Below are 24,742 nucleotides of genomic sequence, written 5' to 3'. Positions count from 1 at the left end.
TCACAAGGTACTTTTCCTTATATAGAGCCTACTTCATGTACTTTGGAAGCTTTTGTTGCAGCTTATTTTCTTTCTCTAAGTAGTGTACATCTGTGACTGATATAGTAGAATTGACATATGAATATAAACATTCATATCAACACATCATCTGATAACTAATTCTTAATGTTTATTATTTTCTGTTTGATGTGAATCAAATAAGGCACATAAACAGGCAGATAGATAGATACAGTAAATTAATTCTTTCCTTTAAATGCTTTTTTCCTGCTTTCCTACTTAAAAAGTACTCAAAGTGGATCACAGTTAAAATGATCTGTAATGGAATTCAATATGCTTTGTGTATGTATTTGTGTAGGGGGGATTACACAAAACGGTGTATTGCACTTTAGCAAGTATGCAAATATATAAATCCACCATTTGCATTAATGCACAGAGAGTTTTGTAAGTTCTCAAACTGTTGCTCCTGCACATGGCTCCCTGCATGGGAGGGTTATGTAGCCAATCCTGTCAGGTACTTGGTGAGTTGTTTTTGATGTAACAATTACATAAGCATTTTCAACTTCCGCTATCGTCTTGTTTCATGAAGCTGTGAGCAAGATAAGACTGTGATGCAGGTATGTCTTAAATAGTCCAACTTCATTTTGCAAAACTATCTTCAGAGAATTATTGCCTACTTCCTTGCACTGAGACTGCTGTGGAAAACTTGGAAGGCAAACATGCAGTAACTCCTAATGTCTTTGGAATTGTGGGATAATAAGTCTCTCTCAATAAAGAGAGTTGCAATTTTTTAAAAAAAATCTATAGAGTTCTATTCTTGTCCTTACACTCCTCTTAACTATATTTTTGTTTCTGTATATATAAATGCATGTCTATCCAGGTATACATGCCTTTATGGTGTGTACATGTGTATGTACAATATACATATACATATACATATACATATATATATATATATAATCTTTTGTGATTTCAACTCATGTCAGGTGTTGAAAAAGTTAACATGAATTGCTCCAGAGAATGCAGAGCTCAATCTGCAGTTAGCTTTCACTAAACATTTGTGGTGCCTTAATGTCATAACAAGCTGAGTTTCAGATATGAGTGGTTTCTTAGGTCTGCCTGTATAAAATTTATGTGGCTGAAATCAGCATGGGATGACTTTTCCCCATGGCTGTTAGTGGCTATGATTCATCTAAGCCAGGAATGGGAAATGAGCAGCTTTCCAGATGTTACTGAACAGCAGATTAGCCAGGGATGTTGAGTATTGTTGTTTATTTGGATGACCCCATGTTGCTTATTATTGAAATGAGTCCTTAATCTGAAGTCTAGTAATTGAAATTGAGTCATAAACTTCATAACGTTGGAAGCTTGGTATATGTCCATTTTGTTCATAATTAATACACCACCAATACTCTTTCTCCTGGTTTATGTAGGCCACAAAGAGGAAATGTGGTTAATAGAAGTACTGTTACAGCAATTAGAATGCAATTCCCAAGTGCATTAAAAATGTAATGAGTTATGATACATGCAACACTGTTTGGAGTAGCACTGTCCTTCTGTATTAGGGGAAAAAATAGCAAGGAAAGAGAAGCATATCATAATCCATACAGTGAAACTTAAAATATGAGGAAAATAGTATAATGGCTGTTAAGAAAGCATCAGCTTTTATCTTGACTTAAAATGTTGACATCCATTTTTTATTTTATTAATTGTCTGATATCATCATCATCAGTATATACTGTCCAACTCCCAGTGACACTCTGGACAGTTTATAAATTGTTTAAAACATTAAAAACAAGAAAAACAAGAAAAACCAAAAAAAGGCTAAAGATGGCAGGATGATAAACCAGATGGGAACAAAGGGAAACAAACTACTCCAAAAGGAGGCTTCAGTCATCTTTGCCAAAGGCCTGGGCAAAAAGTCAGGTCTTCAAGGCCCTTCAAAACAGGAGGAGAGTGGGGGCCATTCAGATCTTGGGGGAGAACCTCATTCCAGAGTGCAGGCTCTGCTACCGAGAAAGTGCGCTTACAGGGTCCCAATAATTTAATTTTGTTTAATTGAAGGAACCTGGAGTGCATCCAATCTGCCAGATCAAATAAGCCAGGAGCTTAAGTGAGTTAAGTGTTCCCTCAAGTAATCAGATCCTGTACCATGTAAGCCTTTACAGACAATGACCAGCACCTTGAATCATGCCTGGGAGCAAACTGACAACCAATGTAACTCACAAAGCAGAGGTGTTACATGGGCATACCAAGGTGTGTCTATCACTGCCTATGCCTGAACCAGTTGAAGCTTCCAGGTTGTCCTCAAGGGCAGCCCCATGTAGAGCACATTGCAGTACTCAAGCGTGAAGTGACCAGAACATGAATGACTGTCTGTGTGCTGCTCTTTGACTATAATAAGGGGGGGGGGGTGTTGCAGAATGTGGAGGCGCTGGCAGTTATGTGTGTTTCTGGTAGAACACATGTTGCACCTCTGCTTCACAGGCTGCATTGGTTACCAGTCTTTTTCAAGGTCCAGTTCAAGGTCTTGGCATTGACCTTTAAAGCCCTTCAGACATGGGACCAGGTTATTTGAGGAACTGCCTCTCCGTGATTTCATCTGCCTGTCCCACTAGATCCAGCAGAGGGGGCATGTTATGGGTTCCACCATCTAGGGAGCTACATTTGGCAGGCCCTAGGCGCCAGGGGTTTTCTGCTGTGGCAGCCTCACTGTGGAACCTTCTGTTGGCCTCATCACTCCTGAGCTTTCGAAGGTCCTTGAAGACCTGTTTATATCAGCAGGCCTGGGGACCCCAGGGGATGGGTGAACTAGTGAGGTGGTCCATTATTAACATCCTGTCACCAATTATTTTCTTTTTCTCTTTTAGTTCTGCTTTTATAGTTTTTAATGTTTTTTTAATAATTATTAATGGTTTTAGGTAATGATTGTTATATATTTATTGTTTTATTCGATTGTTGTACTAGTAACTTTTCGTGAGATGGGTGGCCATATAAATTTGATTAGTAAAAAAAAAAAAAAGGAGTGAGTGAGTGAGTATCTGAAGGGATCCCTGATCATGGAAAGGGCAGAAGTGGCACACCAGATGAAGCTGTGCGAAGGCCTTCCTGGGCACATCTGCCACCTGGTTATCAAGCAGAGCTGCAATTCCAGGAAGACCTCCAAATTCCATACCACTGTTGAATGGGAAAGTGCCACCCCATCTAGGGTCAGAAATGAAATATAGGTTCTTTATCTCCACTTATGGCTATGAATTTTACCCAAAATATTGTTTCAGACAGAATGCTTGAACTGCTTCTAAACTGAAAACCTTAATTTTTGGCCTGTATTTTTGTTAAACAATGTTGCTAACCAGATTATATAGTTTCTAGGGTGACCTTGAACTTTTTACACTTACTTTGTAAAATCAAGATTGTGAAGCAGTATGGTTTGGTCTTTCTGTTTGTGATGCCTTTCATACAAAATCATATTGTGCTTCATTTGTCCTTCTATGTATAACGAAGGGTTACATTTAGAGTCAGCATGCTTTCCCGGCATACTTTTGTAGGCTTAAAATAAACCCAAACCATACTGCTTCACAATCTTGATTTGTTACAGCTTACTTGGTTCCATTAAGTGGTTTGGCAAATTACACATTTCCAAAAAAACTTGTTCTAATTTCCCCCCTGTGCATTCCATGCTGTGGTCTCCAAGTAACTATTCCTTTTAAAGAGTTCTGTTAAAATTAAAATGTTTGCATATTTCTACTATGTGCCTTCCCTTGCATCATACTTCTCTATTTTGTATGTCTTTCCAATGTTACTGTAACATTATTTGACTTAATATTGATAATCTTTAAACTATGTCAGATTGTAGATATTATATTTATTTGTATTCTTTTTACATATATTGTACTGTATTGTATAATGTCCTTTTCATAGCTTTCTATAGAAGTAGTCCCACCACCCAATATCTGGAACAATCAAAAAGATACTAAAAGTCATTGAAATCAATCAAATGGAATAATTTGAATTATGTGCACTGTTTCCCAATACTGCTTCTTATGTATATCTCATTATGTAATTATTTAAGAGATATTGTTTTGAAGAAGCTATCACATCTTAACCACTCTGCCAACAATTGTTCATAAGATTGTTGATAGAGCTCTTATAAAATGTTTTGTATGATGTTATATAGTCAAATCTTTTATGGGCAGTATTTTTTCCAGCTGTGTCTTTTAGCTGTATTATGATTGCAATTTTCAGAAATCCAATTTGTATTTTAGTCCCTATACAACCAAGCATATCAAGTTATGAAAGGTTGCCTCAACACAGACATATTTGAACACTAGTTTTAAGTGCAGAGGCTGGACAGTAATATAAGAAATACCACAATGCCCATGAGGGTAGGATCCTTTGAAAGACCGTAATCATGTTGAGGAAAAAAGTGAGTCCTTCCATGTTAAACCCATCCCTTCTCAATGCCCTGCTGTGGAAAGAAATGTGAACATCTGTGCATTTCACTTGTCACTGTTGAACTCTGATCATACTATCTGTTTGCTATTTTATTCTAAACTTACTATTGATTTTAGAATATGCATGTTATTATTATTTGGGTTGTTGGAATATAGCAGTGAAGACCCTGAGCCAATAATGTTTATTTTACATTACACAGAAAATAGATTGTAGACATTTTTTCTTTCAATTAGCCTATGCATTCTAATGTGTTTATCTCAGGAACACATTATTTGTATATTTTTAACTTCATATACCATTAATACAGAGATAAATACTATGGACACAGATGCTAAATAAGCAGACATATTGAATAAAATTTCCTGTTTACAAGTTAGCAGTATCTATAAAAATGACTTGAAAGATTATTATACATTGAAAATCTTTAGCAAATTCTTTAGCTCTTATTCAGTAGGATAAAACTAATGTCATTTGGTGAAATATCTAATTTTTGAGTTAATCTTCAACAATCAATAGTCAACAATAATCTTCAGCAATAGTTACTAAATATAATTTAGTAACAAAAACAAGGGAGTTAATTGTGAGGTATTCAGGAGTCATTGAAAATAAGACAGTCTTAGTTAATGGATTCTCAAAACAAATTTCCTAGTGATATCTTTTATTCACACTTTCAAAAGAGTGAATAAAATATTTTAAAAGACATGATCCAACCACATTTTAAAGTCTGTACTAAGAAGACCTAATATCTTCTATCATCTATCTCTCTCTATCAAATAAAATATGTGAATTAAAATTTTGCACAAAGTTCTAGTCCTGCCTTAGGCACAGTGCAAGCTGGGTGACCTCGGGCCACTCAGTTTCTCTCAGCCCTAGGAAGGAAGCAGTGGCAAACTACTTCTAAAAAACCTTGCCAAGAAAACTGCAGGGACTTGTTCAGGCAATCTCTGAGAATTGGACACAATTGAACAGTGTTTTTTTTAAAGACAGTTGTATTACAGAAAAATAAACAAAAAGCAAAACAAAGTGACCAACATACCTGTTCAGTATGTTGTCCAGGTGCAGTGTTAAGGTCCATGCACCAGTGTTTTGTTTTGTTTTTGAGTTTTAAAGAGATTTGGAATAAAGAAAACACAATGAGCCTGGGAAAAAAGGGAGCTTTTTAAAACATCACTCCCAAAGAACAGATGGATGTTGCAATGCCAGGCTTATCTGGAGACAATGTAGCTAGCCCTTCAGTTTCACATTCTGGAAAAAGGGGTGCAAGCAGATAACAGAGGGATCCCACCTTAATGAATTCACTCATCAATGAGGAAGGGAGCTTATTCATTTTCTAAATTAAGTATCCTAATCTTTTATTTCCTGACATTAGTATGATTGTTGAAATGCTGTGTGAACCTTGCCTCAGTGGTCATGCTCTATTGTCATAGGCTTGGCAGACTGCCTTTGTGGCACTTGTGGCCATCTGCAGGGGAAAGGCAAATAATGAAACTGTTGAATTCTGTGGATGTCTCTGCTTGTGGTTTCCTAATATTGCTGAGCTACAGTTCCAAGGATCATTACTGTTGTGATGGTTAGGGCTTCTCTGCAAACTCTGGCAGACCAAAGTTTCTCATTTGTGACAGTCACCTACAAAATAGAACCAATTGTTGTTCCAACAAATGGTTTGGCCTTACCATATTTGACAAATCTATTTTGTATTCAAAGTTGTACATAATTCAACATAGTACATTCACTTGAGGACCAGTTGAAAAAAAATTGCAGCAGTTAGGCAGATAAGGTAGCCACATGAATCTGACAGTTATATGAGAGCCAGTGCAGTGTAGTGTTGGACTAGTATTGAGGATACCCAGGATCTAGTCTATCCATGGAAGCTCACTGTGTGTCTTCAAGCTATTCTCAGTCCAGTATTCCTTAAAGAGTAGTAGTTGGGTGAAAATAGGAGAAAATGTGGGTTCATTCCCCTGGAGAAAGTATCAAATAAGTAGAACATAAAAATAAATTAAGGCACTTAATTTTGCAAAGTGTTTGCTTGATTTTTCATCTCTTACACATGACTAAATACTTTTGTGTGTATAATTCTAACTACCATAAAGCACTGAATCTTTATAAAGATTTGGTTTTCCAATGGTAATGGAGCTTGGTCCATTACATAGGAATGTTAAAGCTTTCTAGGGATACAAATTTCATTCTGGGATCCTAGTCAGTGGATATTTGACTACAGCCTTGTTTCAAAGTAACATGGTCCTTTTGATCAAAGAGTTTATCCTGTCAAGTTGCTCCTATACTTTAGGTTAATAATATAATTAATTACAGAAGAACACCTCATTGTATTCTATGTATATAGATCAAATGAACATAATAAGTATTAACTTATAATTAACTGTTCCGCAGTAGTTTACATTTTTCTATTACTTTCTTATAATTGAATATTTCTACATAAAATAGTAAGTTTCTATATAGTTTGCTCTTACTGAAATGCTAGCATTTCATTTTAATGTTTTAGAACTGGCACCAACTTTACTGAGTTTTTTTTTTTCATTCTGAAAGGCATTATATTTAATTATTTTATTTAATTATATTATTTAAGTAATCTTAATTATTTCTATTAAGTTAAGAGATCCGTAGTGCAATCTCCACAGATCTCTACTCAGAACACTGAAGCTATATTGAAACTTAAATTGCACTGAGACACAAAGCACGTTAAGGCTAAGAAATCAGAACCTGGCATATGTTGTTAGAATTTCAAACAACACTCCTGCATAACATAAAATATCAGCATTGAAGTCTGTTGAGAACTAGCACTACTTCTTTTGGGTCCCGTCTCCTAGTGACCATGGAGGAGTTGTGGACCATGGTTCATTTTGCATTTACCATGGTGTCTCAGAAGAAAGTTGTGTCAGTCAGTATGTATGATTAAAGTGATGGGTGGAAATGCTTCCTGGCCAGTATTATTAATAATCCTTTCAGATAAACAATTATATCAAGGAAAGGCTCCACTAGAAAGCAATTTGTCAGGGCCCTTTTGAAACCTAGAACCAGACTTGGTTCCGTGTTTGTTGTTACTATTAACAGTTCTAAATAGTTTTCTGAAAACAGAGGAGCAGCTGCCTAGATGTTAAAAATCTAGCATCTAAGAACTTCCCTTGAATTTTATTGCATTTTAGCAATTGTCTAAAACTGTTTTAACAACAATGACTTGCAGCCATCTGCAAAACATACTCAGTGTCAGAAGTGTGGGGTGAGTTATGTGATTATTTTACTATGCTTAAATAGTTCACTAAATCATGATTGACTATATATGTTCAAGAGTGATGAGAGGCATGGAAAATGTAGTGTAGGACAAAACTTGAAAACAAACATGTTAAATATGTTTAGAATGTTTAAGTAATTGTTTGGACAACAGGTCATTCCTCTGGAATGTTGTGTTTTATTTTATGTTTTGTTTTGTTTTAAAGCATAGCTAAACACATAATCTCTATATATGTATAGATTATACACACACACACACACAGAGTTGCCAAAGAGGACAAAGATTTGGGAAAGAAGAAGGAGAAGGTTTTATCCTTTCCTGTTTTCTTACTTCCATCAAGCCACTTACTTATCCTTCTAACCAGTTCCCTGATTTCTGTCCTTCCCTACCCCTAAGATTGAGAGATGACTTTATCCTTTTAAATATATTTTCTGCAGCTTCTGAGCAAAATTTCCCTTTCCCTGCCTTTCTCCACTTTGGAGTCATCAAATTCTAGCATGGTTTTCATTAACCAAAATGTACAAACCTTGGCATGCAACCTTATGATGTGAACAGTTTCAGTCAGCAAATTAACCTGGAGTTCTACAGGTCAGTAAAGATCCATTAATTTAAATTTCAGGCAGCAAACACTTCACTTCCTACATGATTTTGCTGTAGGACCTCCTTTAAAACAAAAGGGACCTTCTTCTTTGAATGGATTTAGCTTTATAACATGGTGAATTGTGACATGTTAAATGTGATATAATGAATAAGGATTGGCATATCCAGTTTTAATACTGTACCTTACATAACATCCAGCATTTTAAACCTTTTTTTTATTTATTTCTCTAGGAATTCCTACCCTTACTGGTACTGGAACTATTTCTGTCAAAGTAGATGATGTCAATGATAACATGCCCAAGTTTGCCTTTAATATATATTCCAAAACCATTCCAGAGGATGCACCTACAGGGACAGATGTTTTGCTAGTAAATGCCTCAGATTCTGATGGCTCGGTGAATGCTGTCATCAGGTATGAACTGTTCTTTCGGTGCTTTTGATGCTTATTGGCCTGTTCTTTTAGGACTTCTTTGTCCTTATCCTTGAACTGATTTAATATAGCCTGAAGATTTGGTATTTGTCATGAGTAAGGATGGCGAGCAGGGGGCTCCCATCCAGACTGTCAAGCGCATGCGTAGCACTGATGAATTGTTCAGCCATTCAAAGAGACACAGATTGGGACCGCCTTAACCCTTGGGGGTTATATGTCTGGGTTTTTCCCACGCTTCTTCAGTTTGTTAGGATTCCTGTTAAGTACTAGCAATAAATATTAGAGACCAGTTCATTGTCTCAGTGTGTTTCCTGGTTGTTAGGACAGTATTGCACTAAACAGTTTTGCTCTACCTTACCTTAATCTGAAATGGACTGATAAAATGATGCAAAATATATATTTCTAAATTTTAATACTTTTATCATTCATGGCAATATACCAACTTTACAAAATGGTGTGAGAGAGCAGCATGCCATGTTAGTGTCATCTCTAGGGTCATGGAACTCACCCTGTTTTGAGGTGCTTAGTTCTATCAAATTACTAGTATAATTGCTGTGCTAAAATAGCAACCTTTATAAGATGAACATAAGCTTTATTTTTGGAATGAGTTGGACAAAGGGATAAGGCTTGAAACGGTTTGGCAAAGAGTGTTATTTCTGCCTTGAAAACTACAATGGCATTTAACAAGCATCTACAGTAGTAATGTTCTTTGAAAAATATAGTTGAGAAACAGCAAAGGTTCCAAATGCTAGAGATAATATAATTTCTTATGTACTGAAATTATGTTCATACCTTTTAAGAAAATCATTTTTTTCTTGATTTACAAGGTTTCATCCTGCATTTAGTGATGGCTTAGTGAATACCATGCTGCTACATTAAAATCATGTTGAGAATTACTAATATATATTTTAAATTGATATATGGGACTAAAACAATAGTGTAAATGAATTTTTTATTGGCATTTAAGGTTTTATCCAATGGGAAATAAATTATAAATGAATGATAAATAAGAATAGATGTTGGCAAAAGAGTGCAGTTGTCTCTCAGATCCACTTAGGATCTCCCTCATCCCCACCCCAATGAAATAATATTGTAAACTCTCACATGAGACCACAAGAATCACATTCTCACTGAAACCTCATCTGCTTTTGATAGTTATTTGAGAGTTCTCATGACAGTTTTGTTAATGCCCAGTGCAATATCATTAAAATTTAGGAGTACGTGAATGCATGCATGCATGCCAGGGAGAAAGCTTGCCAACACCTGGATAAGAAACTATAAATAGACTGTTTATGTTTTAAGTCATAATCTGTACATACTAAAGGTTTCTGGAATTGTTGACAACAGCAGTTGGTACATTTTGAAGAAAGAAATTTGTGCACAACAAATTAGGAAGGTTTTTTTCCCTGCTGTTCAGAAAGTTTATTAATAGCCAGTATACTAATTAATAGCCAGTATAATATAAACCAGGCTAGTTTTATGGCCCAATGTTTTATTCATTTCTTTTCACACTGATGTTTTTTTTTTCCTGGGAAATTAGGGACTTTCTGTAATTTATTATTACTGGGAGGGGGAAGGGATACATATGAATTTAAGTGGCAGTAGCAGATTGAACATTTTACTCAGTAGAATTATGTATTTTTAATAGAATGCAGAGAAGCTTCATGTTTGTTTCTAATAATTTTTGTCACTCAAGAAAACCAGAATAAGCACTTTTCCATTTCAGTCAATATAAACATCAGTTTGTTTTTTTCCCAAAAACACACAAATGGAATTTAAGATGCTTGCCTCATTTTAAAAAACATGTAAAATCCTTTTCTAAGAAACAAATTCAAAATAGTAATCAGTCTAACCCTAACCCTAACCCATTCTTAAAATACAAAATGAATAAAGCATGGTTAATTTAAAATATAAAAATACTGTTATTTGCTTGCCAACAAGCTTAAAACTATAGCACTGCTGCCATCTCTATTGTTTGTCTAAAATGTGGTATAATGAAATTTTAATTACACATCATTTCATCTATAGAAAATTATTTCTAGAATTAATAGTAGAAAATGCAGAAATAATACTAGAAAATGGAGTTTTGTTACTTTAATTTCCTGTGTTCTTTTTGTTTTGGTGTTACTAAAGAAATTTTTGCACAATCCTATTCTATTGATTTTTGCTGTGACTTTAAAAAATTCAGCCTAGGCATTTATTTCATAGGTTATATTTCCACTCTGAAGTTCATTCCTACAGAAACTGTGAAAAGCTGCTTTATAGCTTGTAGGACTCGTTCTTGAGACAGCCATTTGTCAGTCCCACAATTACTATATGTATCCTACATATTTAAAAATAGTATGTCACTTTACAAGAATTGCTGGGCAACCTGCAGAAGATAGACCTTTGTCTGCTTGCTATGGTAGTGAGATACTGAAGGAAGTCAAGTTCCTTTAGCATTTGGTCTGATATAGTAGGACTCTTATATTTCTGTACATCTGAAAAACTCAAAATATTCATGAACAATAAATCTTATGTTCTGTAGATGGGTCAATCCTATCACTTTAGCTTTTTTTAGCCATTGAGAGTGCAAATGGGACCAAATCAAGATAAAGATAAGGAATGGGATCAATTTTGTGATATATTTAGGGAGGGAAGTGTTGCTACAGAGCATTCACCATATCGAACATTTCCTCTCCACAGTCTCCCAACCAGGCAGTCCTTCTTGGTAGCATCAAAAAGTTATAAGGATGAGCACTTGTAGATTTTACGGGAAATGGTTGTGTTGGATTATGATTAAAATGAATTCAGTTCTTAGTTATTTAATTATTCACTTTGTAGTTTTCTGCCAACTAAAAAAATGACATCATGTCCAATTGTTGCTTTAAGAAAAATTCCCAAGAGTAACAGTTTGTGCCATATAAAAAACTTGGGGGATTATATTCAGCATAGCCACTGCTTAAAATTCTAACAATTGCGGTTGCCATTTGCAGTTCAGTGGAACACAGAGTGTAATGCAATAGAAAGCTAGTGGCATTATCTTAATTGTTAAAGTTTTGCATATTATACCACAAGAACTATGCTTTTCTTCACAGATTTTAGTTTAACGTGCTTTTTTTTACAAATAGTTTTACATTATAAAGTCATCCGTTTCCATTAATAATAATTGAATATATTACTGTCCTAAAGGCATGCTTGTTACCATTCTTATAATCCATGGAATATTTTAGTCATTTACTATTCTTTTCATACCTTATTTTGAATTAAAATTAGTAGGAAATTTAATAATTATCAGTATTGATAATAACTTTTTTAGTAATTTTTCTTTGATTCTGTTTTCCTAATCTAAAGAGCTGTTCATCAATAGAGTAGATAGCTTTGAGCTGCAGTGGGCTCTCCTTACTGGAAATGTTTAAATGGATGGTCATCTGCCAATGATGCTATCATAGTGGATTTCTGCACTGAACAGAGGGGGGGGGGGGGGGGTTAGGCTAGAGGATGTCTAAAGTTCCTTCCATTCCTTACCTTCTATGATTCTTTGATTTATAACTGTGCTGAACTCCATATATGTATCTCTATCTCTATATGCACTTAATGTTTTGAAAGGTATGATTATACTACTACCCAATTCTGATTATTATTATTTTATTTATATTATTTTTATGAAATAATATACAGAATAAGTTGTTATACCTGTATGGGCAATATATAGACTGTATTCCACTATATAAACATTAATTTAAATAATTAATCAAATCAAATCTTTAATATGGTCGTAGACCAGTATAAGGAGGGTGGGGTACAGTCAGTTAAAAACACAGAGGTTACATCAGAGTCTAAAATAAGATTATGAAAAGTTAGAAGATATTTTAAAAAGTATGTATTAAAACAGAAAGTATATATAAAAATAGTCTAAAAGAATCTGAAGGAGGGGTAGGAAGATGGGTGTAGGTGAGCTCAAAGGTTAGTATGTAGAAAACTAATTTAAATTAGAGCACTAGTATGGTGAACTAGATGCTCATTAAGCCTAGTTTATAGCAGAGGTCATCATCTGATGGATTTTAAGCACTGCTGTGCAGAACCTGGCAACATTGTATGTTGTAGCACAGTTGATATCTGAAAGCGGCATGGCAGGGAGGTGTAGAATTGTCCTGTGCACCCTGGACAATTTATGCAGTGATGGCGAGATAAGGCTAGTACGAATGTCTCTGTAATAGGGAACTGGAGAAGATTACCAGTTTATAGAATGTATTCAAATATAAATTATAAATCCATAGATTTCACAACCTAGTAAGTATGAAAAATGTTTCCTTCTTGAATTTATGCAGCTATAGTCTTAGTGGTGGAAATTCACAGTTCACAATCAACCCTTCCACTGGACAGATCATTACAAGTGCTCTGTTGGACAGAGAGACTAAAGAGAATTACACTTTGATCATTGTAGCCAAGGATGGTGGCATTCCAACTTCTCTTTCCAGTTCAGCAAGTGTTCTTGTCACAATTGCAGATGTCAATGACAATCCCCCTAAATTTCAGCATCATCCTTACGTCACTCATATACCCTCACCAACAAGTACAGGTAAGATAATAATAGAAGCATGATACTAGAACATCTAATTATAGGAGATAATAAGGAAAAAAGTTAATATGATTAAACCAGTCCCTGAGTATTTTACATACAAGAATGTTAAAATTCAAAAGATTGTTGGGAAAAAGGATTTAGGCTGATATCTATGGACACATATAGGAATGCCCCTAATATTATGGGCAATGGTCAGACAATGTCTCTAGTCTACCAAATTCAAGAAGAGACTGTAAACTATTTGAATTACTAAAAACACTTTTTAAAATTTATCCTACATTGTAAGTTACATGGGCAAAATGAATGAGGTTATCCTAGAGATTTCCTAGTTTTAAAAGTAGTGGTCAAAAAGAAAAAAAAATGTATTTTCTTCTCTTATTTTAATATTTTTTTCAATTTTTGTTGTTATTAAGATTTATTATCATTCTTTGTATTTACATATAATTAAGATTGCATATTTACTGTATATAAGCTTAACTCTGAATAGCCCTTACTTAACGTAGTGGTAATTACTTCTTATTTCATATGGACAGGATCAGAGTCCCTTGTAATAAACATGTTCACAATGTGCTACAATATATATTTATTGGAGAAAAATTTTGTAATGAAAAAATTAAATTCATCCCCTCTTTAAAAATTGTTTCGTAGTTCCAATTTTTAAAATATATGTTATAGTGAATAAGTTTAATTTTTATACTTAAGTGCTTAAAAATCCTGACCAAAAATGATTTAATGTAATGTTGTCAGAGGCATTTCAAATTTCAACAGTTTGCTTTTAAGGGGAAAAAAGTTGTATTGTCATAAAGCAATCTTTGGTTGAAACAAAATAAGAAACTGTTAAGCCAGTAAAAAGATTTTTAAAATACCACACAATATCTGCATGTGCTTACAGTATAACTGGCAGCTGAATATAAATATGATTTCTTAGAATCCAGTGCCATTGTGTTTTCTGCCCTGAATGTTGGGGAATATTTTTTTTCCACAAACATTCACCAACTCCTGCCCTAAAACATTTTTTTCACTCATATTCACTCGAGTTTGTTTTTTGTGATACGAGATGATTCAGTGCTATTTAAAACATAACATTTCTATACTGATTAAATTACTGATATTCATTTTTACAGCACTGATGCAAACTTTTTTATTATTCTTTGTAGGTACTTTTGTATTTGCAGTGACAGTCACAGATGCTGATGCTGGCCCTAATGCTAAGCTTCACTATACTCTTTCGGGAAAGAATTCTGAAAAATTCCACATTGATCCAGCAAGAGGAGCAATTATGATGGCTGACAGACTTTCTGGAACATCTGAAATTACCTTTACTGTTAATGTGAATGATGGCGGCTTGCTCCCAAAGACTGATTCTACAACTGTGACTGTAAGATTTGTAAATAGAGCTGATTTTCCTCAAATTCATACTAAACAGCACAATTTCATGTTTCCTGAAAACCAAGCAATTGGCACTTTCATCACTTCTGTTTCTGGGGTGTCATCTAGAGGTGACTCTTTGTCATATTATATCGCTAGTGGCAACCTTGGAGGTACCTTTCAGATTGACCAGCTAACGGGGCAGTTATCAATCAGCCAGCCTTTAGATTATGAAGCAGTACAGAAATACATCATCTGGATTGAAGCTAGAGATATGGGCTTCCCACCGTTTTCTTCTTATTTAAAACTGGAAATAACAGTGATAGATATAAATGATAATGCACCATTATTTGAACAAGATCCATCCTTTGTTGAAGTATTGGAGAACCTTTCACCTTCTAAAATAATGACTGTAACTGCAGTGGACAAGGACAGTGGTCCAAATGGACAGTTGAATTATGAAATAATTGATGGTAATATAGAGAACACCTTCACTATTCATCGTACTACTGGTGAAATTAGAAGCATCAGACCTTTAGACAGGGAACGAGTGGCCCAATACACCCTGTCTGTAAGAGCTTCAGACAGAGGTACTCCCATGCAGAGTGCAGTTGTCCAAGTACTTATCAATGTATTAGATGAAAATGATAATGCACCCAAATTTTCTCAGATATTTAGTGCTCTTGTACCTGAAAATGCACCTTTGGGTTACACTGTTACACGAGTCACAACATCAGATGAAGATATTGGAGTAAACGCAATTAGCAGATATTCAATAAGGAATACAAATATACCATTTGTTATAAATCCCAACACAGGAGATATAACAGTTCGCAGGGTTCTAAACAGAGAAGATACAGATCACTACAGAATTCGAGTTTCAGCACATGACTCTGGATGGACGGTTAGCACAGATGTGACCATATTTGTGACAGACATCAATGACAACTCTCCACGATTTACAAAACCATCTTACTACTTGGATTATCCTGAAAGTAATGAAGTTGGATCCAGAGTGACCCAAATATCAGCCACAGATCCAGATGAGGGAGCTAATGGACAAGTCTTCTATTTCATAAAATCCCAGTCAGAGTTTTTCAGAATTAATGCATCTACAGGGGAGATTTGCAGTAAGCAACCTTTAAAGTTCCAAAACTCCAGTGCTTCTAACAATGTCAATCTTAACAGGCACAGTTTTATCGTTATATCCTCAGATCGAGGCAGCCCTGCATTGCTGAGTGAAACTACAGTCACAATAAATATTGTGGATAGCAATGATAATGCACCCCAGTTTGTCTTCAATCAATATTTTACCCCTGTTACTAAAAATGTGGCCATTGGGACCAAACTAATTAAAGTAACTGCAGTTGATTCTAAAGACTTTGGTCTGAATGCAGAAATTGATTACATTATTTCAAATGACAACTTAATGGATAAATTTATTTTAGATAGTAAGACGGGATGGATTTCAGTAGCATCTTCATTGATGAATGATATGAATAAAAGTTTTCTAATAAAAATAAAAGCTAAGGACAAAGGTAATCCCCCTCTCTCATCAGAAGTGCCTGTAAAGATAGCAGTAACAGAAGAAAATTATCATACACCAGAGTTCTCTGAAAGACATATAAGTATTACTGTTCCTGAGAGTCATGCTGTTGGAATGATTCTCAGGACTATGTCAGCAGGGGACAACGATGCTGCCATGAATGGAGTAATCCAATATAATATTACTTCTGGAAATGAGGCTGGAAGCTTTGCAATTAACTCATCTACTGGTGCATTATATCTCGCCAAGCCCCTTGATTATGAGTTATGCCAAAAGCATGAGATTACTGTAAGTGCTATAGATGGAGGATGGGTTGCCAGAACAGGGTACTGTAGCATCACTGTGAACATTATTGATGTGAATGATAATTCTCCAACTTTTAGCCCAGAAGAGTACTTTCCCAGTGTTTTAGAAAATGCTCCTAGTGGAACAACTGTTATTCATCTCAATGCAACTGATATTGATTCTGGACATAATGCAGTGATTGCATATGCAGTTCAGTCTTCAGACAGTGACTTGTTTGTTATTGATCCTAACACTGGAATTATTACTACTCAAGGCTTCCTAGATTATGAGACCAAGCAGAACTATCATTTAACTATAAAAGCCTTTAATGTTCCTGATGAAGAGAAATGCAGCTTTGCTAATGTCAACATACATTTAAGAGGAACAAATGAATATGTGCCACGATTTGTATCAAAGCTTTACTATTTTGAGATTTCCGAAGCTGCTTCTAAAGGAACTGTTGTAGGAGAAATTTTTGCAAGTGATCGTGATAAAGGCATTGATGGAGATGTCCACTATTTAATATTTGGCAGTAGCAGAAAAAAGGGTTTCCAGATTGATGACAGTAGTGGGCAGATTTATGTCACAGGTCCTCTTGATAGAGAAAAGGAAGAAAGAATCTCTCTGAAGGTGCTTGCAAAAAATGCTGGGAGCATCCGTGGTGCAGATATAGATGAAGTTGTTGTGAATATCACAATACTAGATGCCAACGATCCCCCTATCTTCAATTTGGAGTCCTACAATGTACGAATCAGTGAAGGTGTTCCTGTTGGGACCCATGTCACATTTGTAAGTGCCTTTGACTCTGACTCTCTCCCTAGCTGGAACAGATTCTCCTATTTTATTGGTAATGGGAACAACAATGGTGCCTTTTCTATTAACCCACAGACAGGGCAAGTTACAGTGACTGCAGAACTCGATCGAGAAGCATTGCCAGTGTACAATCTCTCTGTATTAGCAATTGATTCAGGAACCCCATCAGCAACAGGAAGTGCCTCTTTATTAGTAACTTTGGAAGATATCAATGACAATGGTCCCATTCTTTCTACCACTGAAGGAGAAATAATGGAAAACAATCGGGCAGGAACATTTGTGATGACACTCCAGTCCTTTGACCCTGATCTTCCTCCAAATCAGGGCCCCTTTTCTTATTATTTGCTTAGCAGTGGCACAGCTACCAATTATTTTAGTCTCAGTACTGCTGGAGTTTTAACCACAACTAGAGAAATCGATAGAGAACAAATCAGTGATTTCTATTTGTCAGTAATTACAAGAGACTCGGGCATCCCTCAGATGTCTTCCACAGGAACAGTTCATATAAAGGTAATTGACAAAAATGATAACCCATCACAACCTAGAACAGTAGAGATCTTTGTTCACTACTTTGGAAATCTGTTCCCTGGAGGAGCATTAGGCAGTGTAAAACCTCAGGATCCTGATGTTTTAGACACCTTTCAATGTTCTCTTACATCAGGAATTACAAGTCTCTTCAATATTCCACCAAATACCTGTGATTTGAATTCTCTGGCAAGAGCAACAGATGGAACATTTGATCTGACAGTCTTAAGCAATGATGGCTTGCACAACTCAGTTACTAATGTCATTAGAGTTTTCTTTTCTGGATTCAGTAATACCACAATTGATAACAGCATCCTCCTTCGTCTTAGTGTGCAATCCTTGAAAGAATTTTTGACTAATCACTACCTTCATTTTCTGCGGATTGCCAACTCCCAGTTAACTGGATTGGGAACTACAGTACAACTCTATGGGATGTATGAGGACAACAATCAAACTTTTCTGATGGTAGCAGTGAAGCGGAAAAACTACCAGTATGTGAATCCTGGCAGTGTGACTACTTTCTTTGAAAGTATCAAAGAAATTATCTTTCGCCAAAGTGGAGTTCAAATACAATCTGTGGACCATGATTCTTGCTTACAAAACCCTTGTCAAAATGGAGGCAGCTGCTTGAGGAAACTAGGCGTGAGTCCTAAGTTAAGAAGCTATGACAGTGTCCCAGTCATTATCATGGCAAATGAACCTCTTCAGCCTTTTACCTGCAGATGCATGTCAGGATATGATGGAGCACTGTGTGAAACTGATGTCGATGAATGTTTCCCATCCCCTTGCCACAATGGCGGAACTTGCCACAATCTCATAGGAGGATTCTCTTGCAGTTGTCCCACTGGTTTTACCGGAATAGCCTGTGAGAGAGATGTAAATGAATGCATGTCCAGCCCTTGTAAAAATGGCGCCCTCTGCCAGAACTTCCCAGGAAACTTCAACTGCATTTGCAAAACTGGTTATACAGGTAAGACATTCTTTCTGCATGTGCAATTCCTATAAATTGAAAATAGAAGTATGCATCATGGGCTTATTTTTTGTTGTTACTCTTCTTTCTAAAAACACCGATTCTGTTAAAGATAATTGAGCCGTACACCCAATGTTATTATCACTCTTTCTCAAGAAATCAGCACTAAATGCTATCAACATTAAAAATATCAATTATATTCTTTCCTGACCAATCTCTCATTTGCATAAACAAAGGTGAGACAACAGATCTGTTTCTAGAGTGTTTCATAATAAACAAACCTTTCTTCTTAAATATACAATTTAAAAGAAACTACGCATGTCATGGAGGGGATAGCTTTGTCTTACCTTTTGTCTGATATTTAGCCTTCCATATGCATGACATATTATATATTACTGTAGTAAGGAGAACACCATCAGATGTGTCCCCACATGAAGTTTAGATGCAGTTTTATAATACCATTTGCAGATTTAAGAATTAAACTGTAGTATTTGGAGACTTGTCTTGGAAATTAGAGTTCTGAGATTTACCAGAAACAAATTAACTTCAGTGTTGGCAAAATTCCACTGTGTCCATCTGATAACTTTGTACAAGAATCAGGATATTCAGCCTCTGTATGAAATGTGTTAATTCACAGAAATGATTTCATGTAACATTTCAAAGGAGAAACAGCAAGAGCTGTGAACTGCAACTCTGTTTAAAAAGCATGCTGCAATTGACATATGTTGTCTAAAATCATTATTGGCATTAAAAAAACACCTGCTGCATTTTTCTGTGTAAATTCTAGCAGCATTGCCTGCTGAGCCTGAAGCCATAAGTAATTATTCAAAACTGATTGACTGATTTAATTAATCTAATGATACGAGATTGTGTTGCACATAGACTCAGCAGATCAGATTATTTGTCCAGCAGCATAGCAGTTCCACAGCACAACTGTCAGTCATTAGCCCCAGAGGTTAAATAACCATGTTTGTGCATAGTAGTTAATGAAGGTGCTGATTTCCTTACCTGACTATCATACTTGTTTCTTGGCACAGATACCATCTTTCTACATTATAACACTGTAATTTTCTTCATCTGTAAAAACTTAAATATTGGAAGATGATTATGTCTATATGTGTGTTAAAACGTTTCATACAGTTTTAGAAGTATATACATCTACATCATATATGTGCATTAAAATGTATGTGTATGTATGCAGTAGTATTCACAGCATGCTATTTCGCCCTTTCCATTGCCCAGCAAGGAATACTTGTATGTGAAAAGGTAAAAGAGAGGGAAGCATAAGTCTTAAGAGAAGAACTATAGGTTATGTGCTTTTTCTACTTAGATTTTGGGATAATTAAAGAAATAGAATGCTCTTCAAATAAAAGTAGAAATTTGAAAGGAACTTTACTGCAGGGCAGCAAGGGTTTGTAATTCTTTCTTAAGTTGCCATTTTAAGGCTGGAAAGTGTTCTTGCCCTACCAGCTTTTATTTCTGCTTCAGAAAAGATACAAGTAGTTATATATATTTTTCTCTTACAAAATTAAAGAAGTTGGAAGTAGATTTTCATGAGGAATCAGGTAGGGGTAGAGAGATGTGAAAGCCATGATGTATATCAATGTTCCCTTCAAATTTCATTTTGTATTTGAATATGTGTTCAGCCCATTGGCTGTGTTTCACTAGAGAAAAAAATCAAATCTATCCAAAAGTAAGCCTGAATGATTGCAATAATACCTATCCTGAGATAACAAGGTATAGCATTGCAGTCTTAACTGTCAACTTTTTCCTTCCCTGTTGTATCATGCTAACTAGTAGATGTAATGCCATTCCTGCCACATTCCTCATACATGCACTCTATGGATGGATGAGGAGATGACTCATGCCATTGAGTTCAGTGCAACTTCTATTTGAGACTTAAAACTGGGATACAGATCTGATTTCTTCTTTCTTTAAAGCCATGGCTCTTTCCTCCCATACTATCACATTTAAACTTTGCTATTTGCAATATGAAATAACTGTTGATTAGTCCTTCCCATTTTAATTGAAATGGGCAAAACGAGCAAGCACCCTGAAGATGAGCCACTCATAAGTTCATTAAATGTTTGTGATTGTTGTGATTAAATTTGGTGATTGTTCTACTCGAGGATATAATATGAGAGAGAGGAAGAGAGAGTGTTTTGAGTGAAAATGTAATTACACATAGAATAGATTTATAATCTTAGATCTCTTGAATATTTCAGGAAAAAGCTGTGACTCCACTATCAATTATTGTGAATGCAATCCCTGTTTCAATGGAGGATCCTGTCAAAATGGAGTGGAAGGATATTATTGTCATTGTCCGTTTGGTGAGGAAGAATGTTTCTGTTTCTGCTTCATTGAGATTTAGTCAGAGAACTCTACCATTTTTACCCTAATCATTAAGTCAGCTTACCCAAGCATTTTGTTATTCTAAATCCAAGGCCAGGTGCTAATAAGCAATACATAATGGCGTGTTCCTCTGCTGTACTCCAACAACTGAACAATATTCAGATTCATGCTGTATATGATTCTAAATCTGTAGAATATAGTCATCCTGATCAGTCCATATGGTAGCCTTTTGCTCATCAATTTGTCTAACCCCTTCTTTAAGTTAACTCCTGGCAGTGAATTAAATTATCCTGTGTTAAATTACCATCAATGTCCAATATTAAAAGGAAAAACTCTTCCCTATATTATTTTTGTCTGTACCAAACTAATTTTATACATTATCTTTACCATTTTTAATAAGCTAAGTTTTTCGATTTTTGTGGAATGTTGCAGTCCCTTGATTACTTTGGCTGCTCTTTTCCAAAACTACAATATCATTTTTGTAGATGTCACAATCAGTAAACCACTAAAACAGTATACTACAAGAAAAGCATTTATCTTAGGAAGGAATTTCATAAACTAGCAAATTCAATAGGAAAACATAAATGCATGCCCATCATGCTTTGTCCTTTCAGGATAAGGAACCATATGCATGAGAGCAGAAAGGATAAGGAATGGTAAACCAATAGATAAAAGGCATAATAAAAGCAAAGGAAATATAGCTAAATCTATTTTATATCAATGCAGTCTATATTTAACATTCCTCCAGTTGTACTATCTACACCTGCAGCCTTGCCATTTTTCAGCATTCTCACAGCACTGTGACCTACTTTTTATTATTATTTTTTCTTAGACACTAACGTTTATAATACTACTAATACAATAATACTAATTTACTAAATTTATATGCTACTGACTCTCTATGACTCTGGGTAGCTCACAACAATAAAAGAATTACAATAGAATCAATATAGCATTTGCTTCAATTCTTGATGTCTCACCGTCAGTCACATAGAAATCCCTCCTTCGCTCCGTTACTTCAGTTTTCTGCCAACCACTTCATCACTTTTCCCCCCCATTGGAGTCTCCTTATTTACTGCCTTCAGTCCTTTTCATTTTTTTTTAATTCCATCAAAATCACTCTGGAGTCTTATTTAACCTTAACTTTACCTTGATCTCATTCTTTATATTATTTTTCTGTATTCTTTTCTCTATACACATGTATTTTTATTTTATTCTCATTTTTGCAGCAATTACTTCCTTAGATGCAGTTTCCCTCAGCCTCTTTCACTTCTTCAGTCCATTATGCATCTTATATCTTTCCTCCAATATCCATATACTTTTCTCATCATTCTTGTATTCTGCATTAATTTTATCAACATTTCATCATAAACATTCAAATCAACAATGTTTTTAGATAAACATATACTTGTTCCTATGCCATATGAATAGACTTATCCTTAAACCGCTTATTTGAAAGAGATATTTTTTTCACTAGTCACCATTCTCATCCATTCTTGTCTTTCTAAATGATCCAATTATTTTAATGTACCCTCTTGTCTAATTTCCATTTATATGTTCATACCACCTGATAGAATATTTTTGCCGTGATTACATTTAGTTAGAATATTGTCCAATATTTTTCCCAAACTCATATGTCATTCTTCCCTTTTCTGTATTAATTGGACTTTAATACCCAAGTGTCAACAAGCTTTTATATTCATTCCTACTTTTATATGCCTTCAAAGTACCACAGAGTTCATGCTTTCTGACATACCTTTGTGCCCTTTCATTCATAATTAAACCCATACTTTCATTTCCTTCAGCTCCACAAAATCAGGCGAACTTGATTCATCCTTGTTTTTACTCTCAGTTTCATAAGGACTAAACATAAATTTCATAAGGATTCACCATAAGAGTCACTGGATGACTTTAAGTCCAATATATTTTTGGTCCAACTTACTTCAAAAGGTTCTTATTCAAGAGCTAAAATTAGAGGAGATTCCCATGTAAGCAATTTTAAAATGACATCATAATGATAGTAATAATAATTTCCATTTGCCAATTCTTCATAATCTATTATTACTTAATGAAACTTATTTGTTGTTTATTCGTTTAGTCACTTCCGACTCTTCGTGACTTCATGGACCAGCCCACGCCAGAACTTCCTGTCGGTCGTCAACACCCCCAGCTCCCCCAAGGAAAATTTGTCACCTCTAGAATATCATCTATCCATCTTGCCCTTGGTTGGCCCCTCTTCCTTTTGCCTTCCACTCTCCCTAGCATCAGCATCTTCTCCAAGGTGTCTTCTCATTATGTGGCCAAAGTATTTCAGTTTTGCCTTTAATATCGTTCCCTCAAGTGAGCAGTCTGGCTTTATTTCCTGGAGGATGGACTGGTTTGATCTTCTTGCAGTCCAAGGCACTCTCAGAATTTTCCTCCAACACCACAGTTCAAAAGCATCGATCCTTCCTTCGCTCAGCCTTCCTTATGGTCCAGCTCTCGCAGCCATATGTTACTACGGGGAACACCATGCTTTAACTATGTGGACCTTTGTTGTCAGTGTGATGTCTCTGCTCTTAACTATTTTATTGAGATTTGTCATTGTTCTTCTCCCAAGGATTAAACGTCTTCTGATTTCCTGATTGCAGTCAGCATCTGCAGTAATATTCGCACCTAGAAATACAAAGTCTTTCACTGCTTCTACATTTTCTCCCTCTATTTGCCAGTTATCAATCAAGCTGGTTGCCATAATCTTGGTTTTTTTGAGGTTTAGTTGCAAGCCAGCTTTTGGATTTCTTCTTTCACCTTCATCATAAGGCTCCTCAGTTCCTCTTCGCTTTCAGCCATCAAAGTGGTATCATCTGCATATCTGAGATTGTTAATGTTTTTTCCAGCAATTTTAACTCCAGCCTTGGATTCCTCAAGCCCAGCCTGTCACATGATGTGTTCTGCATACAAGTTGACTAGGTAGGGTGAGAGTATACAGCCCTGCTGTACTCCTTTCCCAATCTTAAACCAATCTGTTGTTCCATGGTCTGTTCTTACTGTTGTTACTTGGTTGTTATACAGATTCCTCAGGAGGCAGACAAGATGACTTAGGATCCCCATACCACTAAGAACTTGCCACAATTTGTTATGGTCCACACAGTCAAAGGCTTTAGAATAGTCAACAGAAATAGATGTTTTTCTGAAACTCCCTGGCTTTTTCCATTATCCATCGGATATTGGCAATTTGGTCCCTAGTTCCTCTGCCTTTTCTAAACCCAGCTTGTACATCTGGCAATTCTCGCTCCATGAATTGCTGAAGTCTACCTTGCAGGATCTTGAGCATTACCTTACTGGCATGTGAAATGAGTGCCACTGTTCGATAGTGTGAACATTCTTTAATGTTTCCCTTTTTTGGTATGGGGATATAAGTTGATTTTTTCCAATCTGATGGCCATTCTTGTGTTTTCCAAATTTGCTGGCATATAGCATGCATTACCTTGACAGCATCATCTTGCAAGATTTTGAAGAGTTCAGCTGGGATGCCAGCGTCTCCTTCTGCCTTGTTATTAGCAATGCTTCTTAAGGCCCATTCAACCTCACTCTTCAAGATGTCTGGC

The 24,742-nt window shown here is 35.6% G+C and overlaps 1 protein-coding gene across 1 annotated transcript in view; it reads left to right on the top strand.

Moving 5' to 3' along the window:
* FAT4 (FAT atypical cadherin 4) overlaps nucleotides 1–24,742 on the top strand; it is a 125,947-nt gene that overhangs the window by 75,961 nt on the left and 25,244 nt on the right. Inside the window, exons 7-10 of the mRNA XM_063309751.1 lie at nucleotides 8,534–8,714; nucleotides 13,043–13,293; nucleotides 14,454–18,803; nucleotides 21,029–21,133. Of these exons, the coding sequence (XP_063165821.1) occupies nucleotides 8,534–8,714; nucleotides 13,043–13,293; nucleotides 14,454–18,803; nucleotides 21,029–21,133 (4,887 nt within the window). The remainder of the gene's footprint in view (nucleotides 1–8,533; nucleotides 8,715–13,042; nucleotides 13,294–14,453; nucleotides 18,804–21,028; nucleotides 21,134–24,742) is intronic.

Source organism: Candoia aspera, chromosome 8, assembly GCF_035149785.1.
Source record: "Candoia aspera isolate rCanAsp1 chromosome 8, rCanAsp1.hap2, whole genome shotgun sequence".
Classification (NCBI taxonomy): domain Eukaryota; kingdom Metazoa; phylum Chordata; class Lepidosauria; order Squamata; family Boidae; genus Candoia; species Candoia aspera.
The sequence above is the reverse complement of the archived record's forward strand: the minus strand, read 5'-3'. Positions and strand labels throughout refer to the sequence as shown.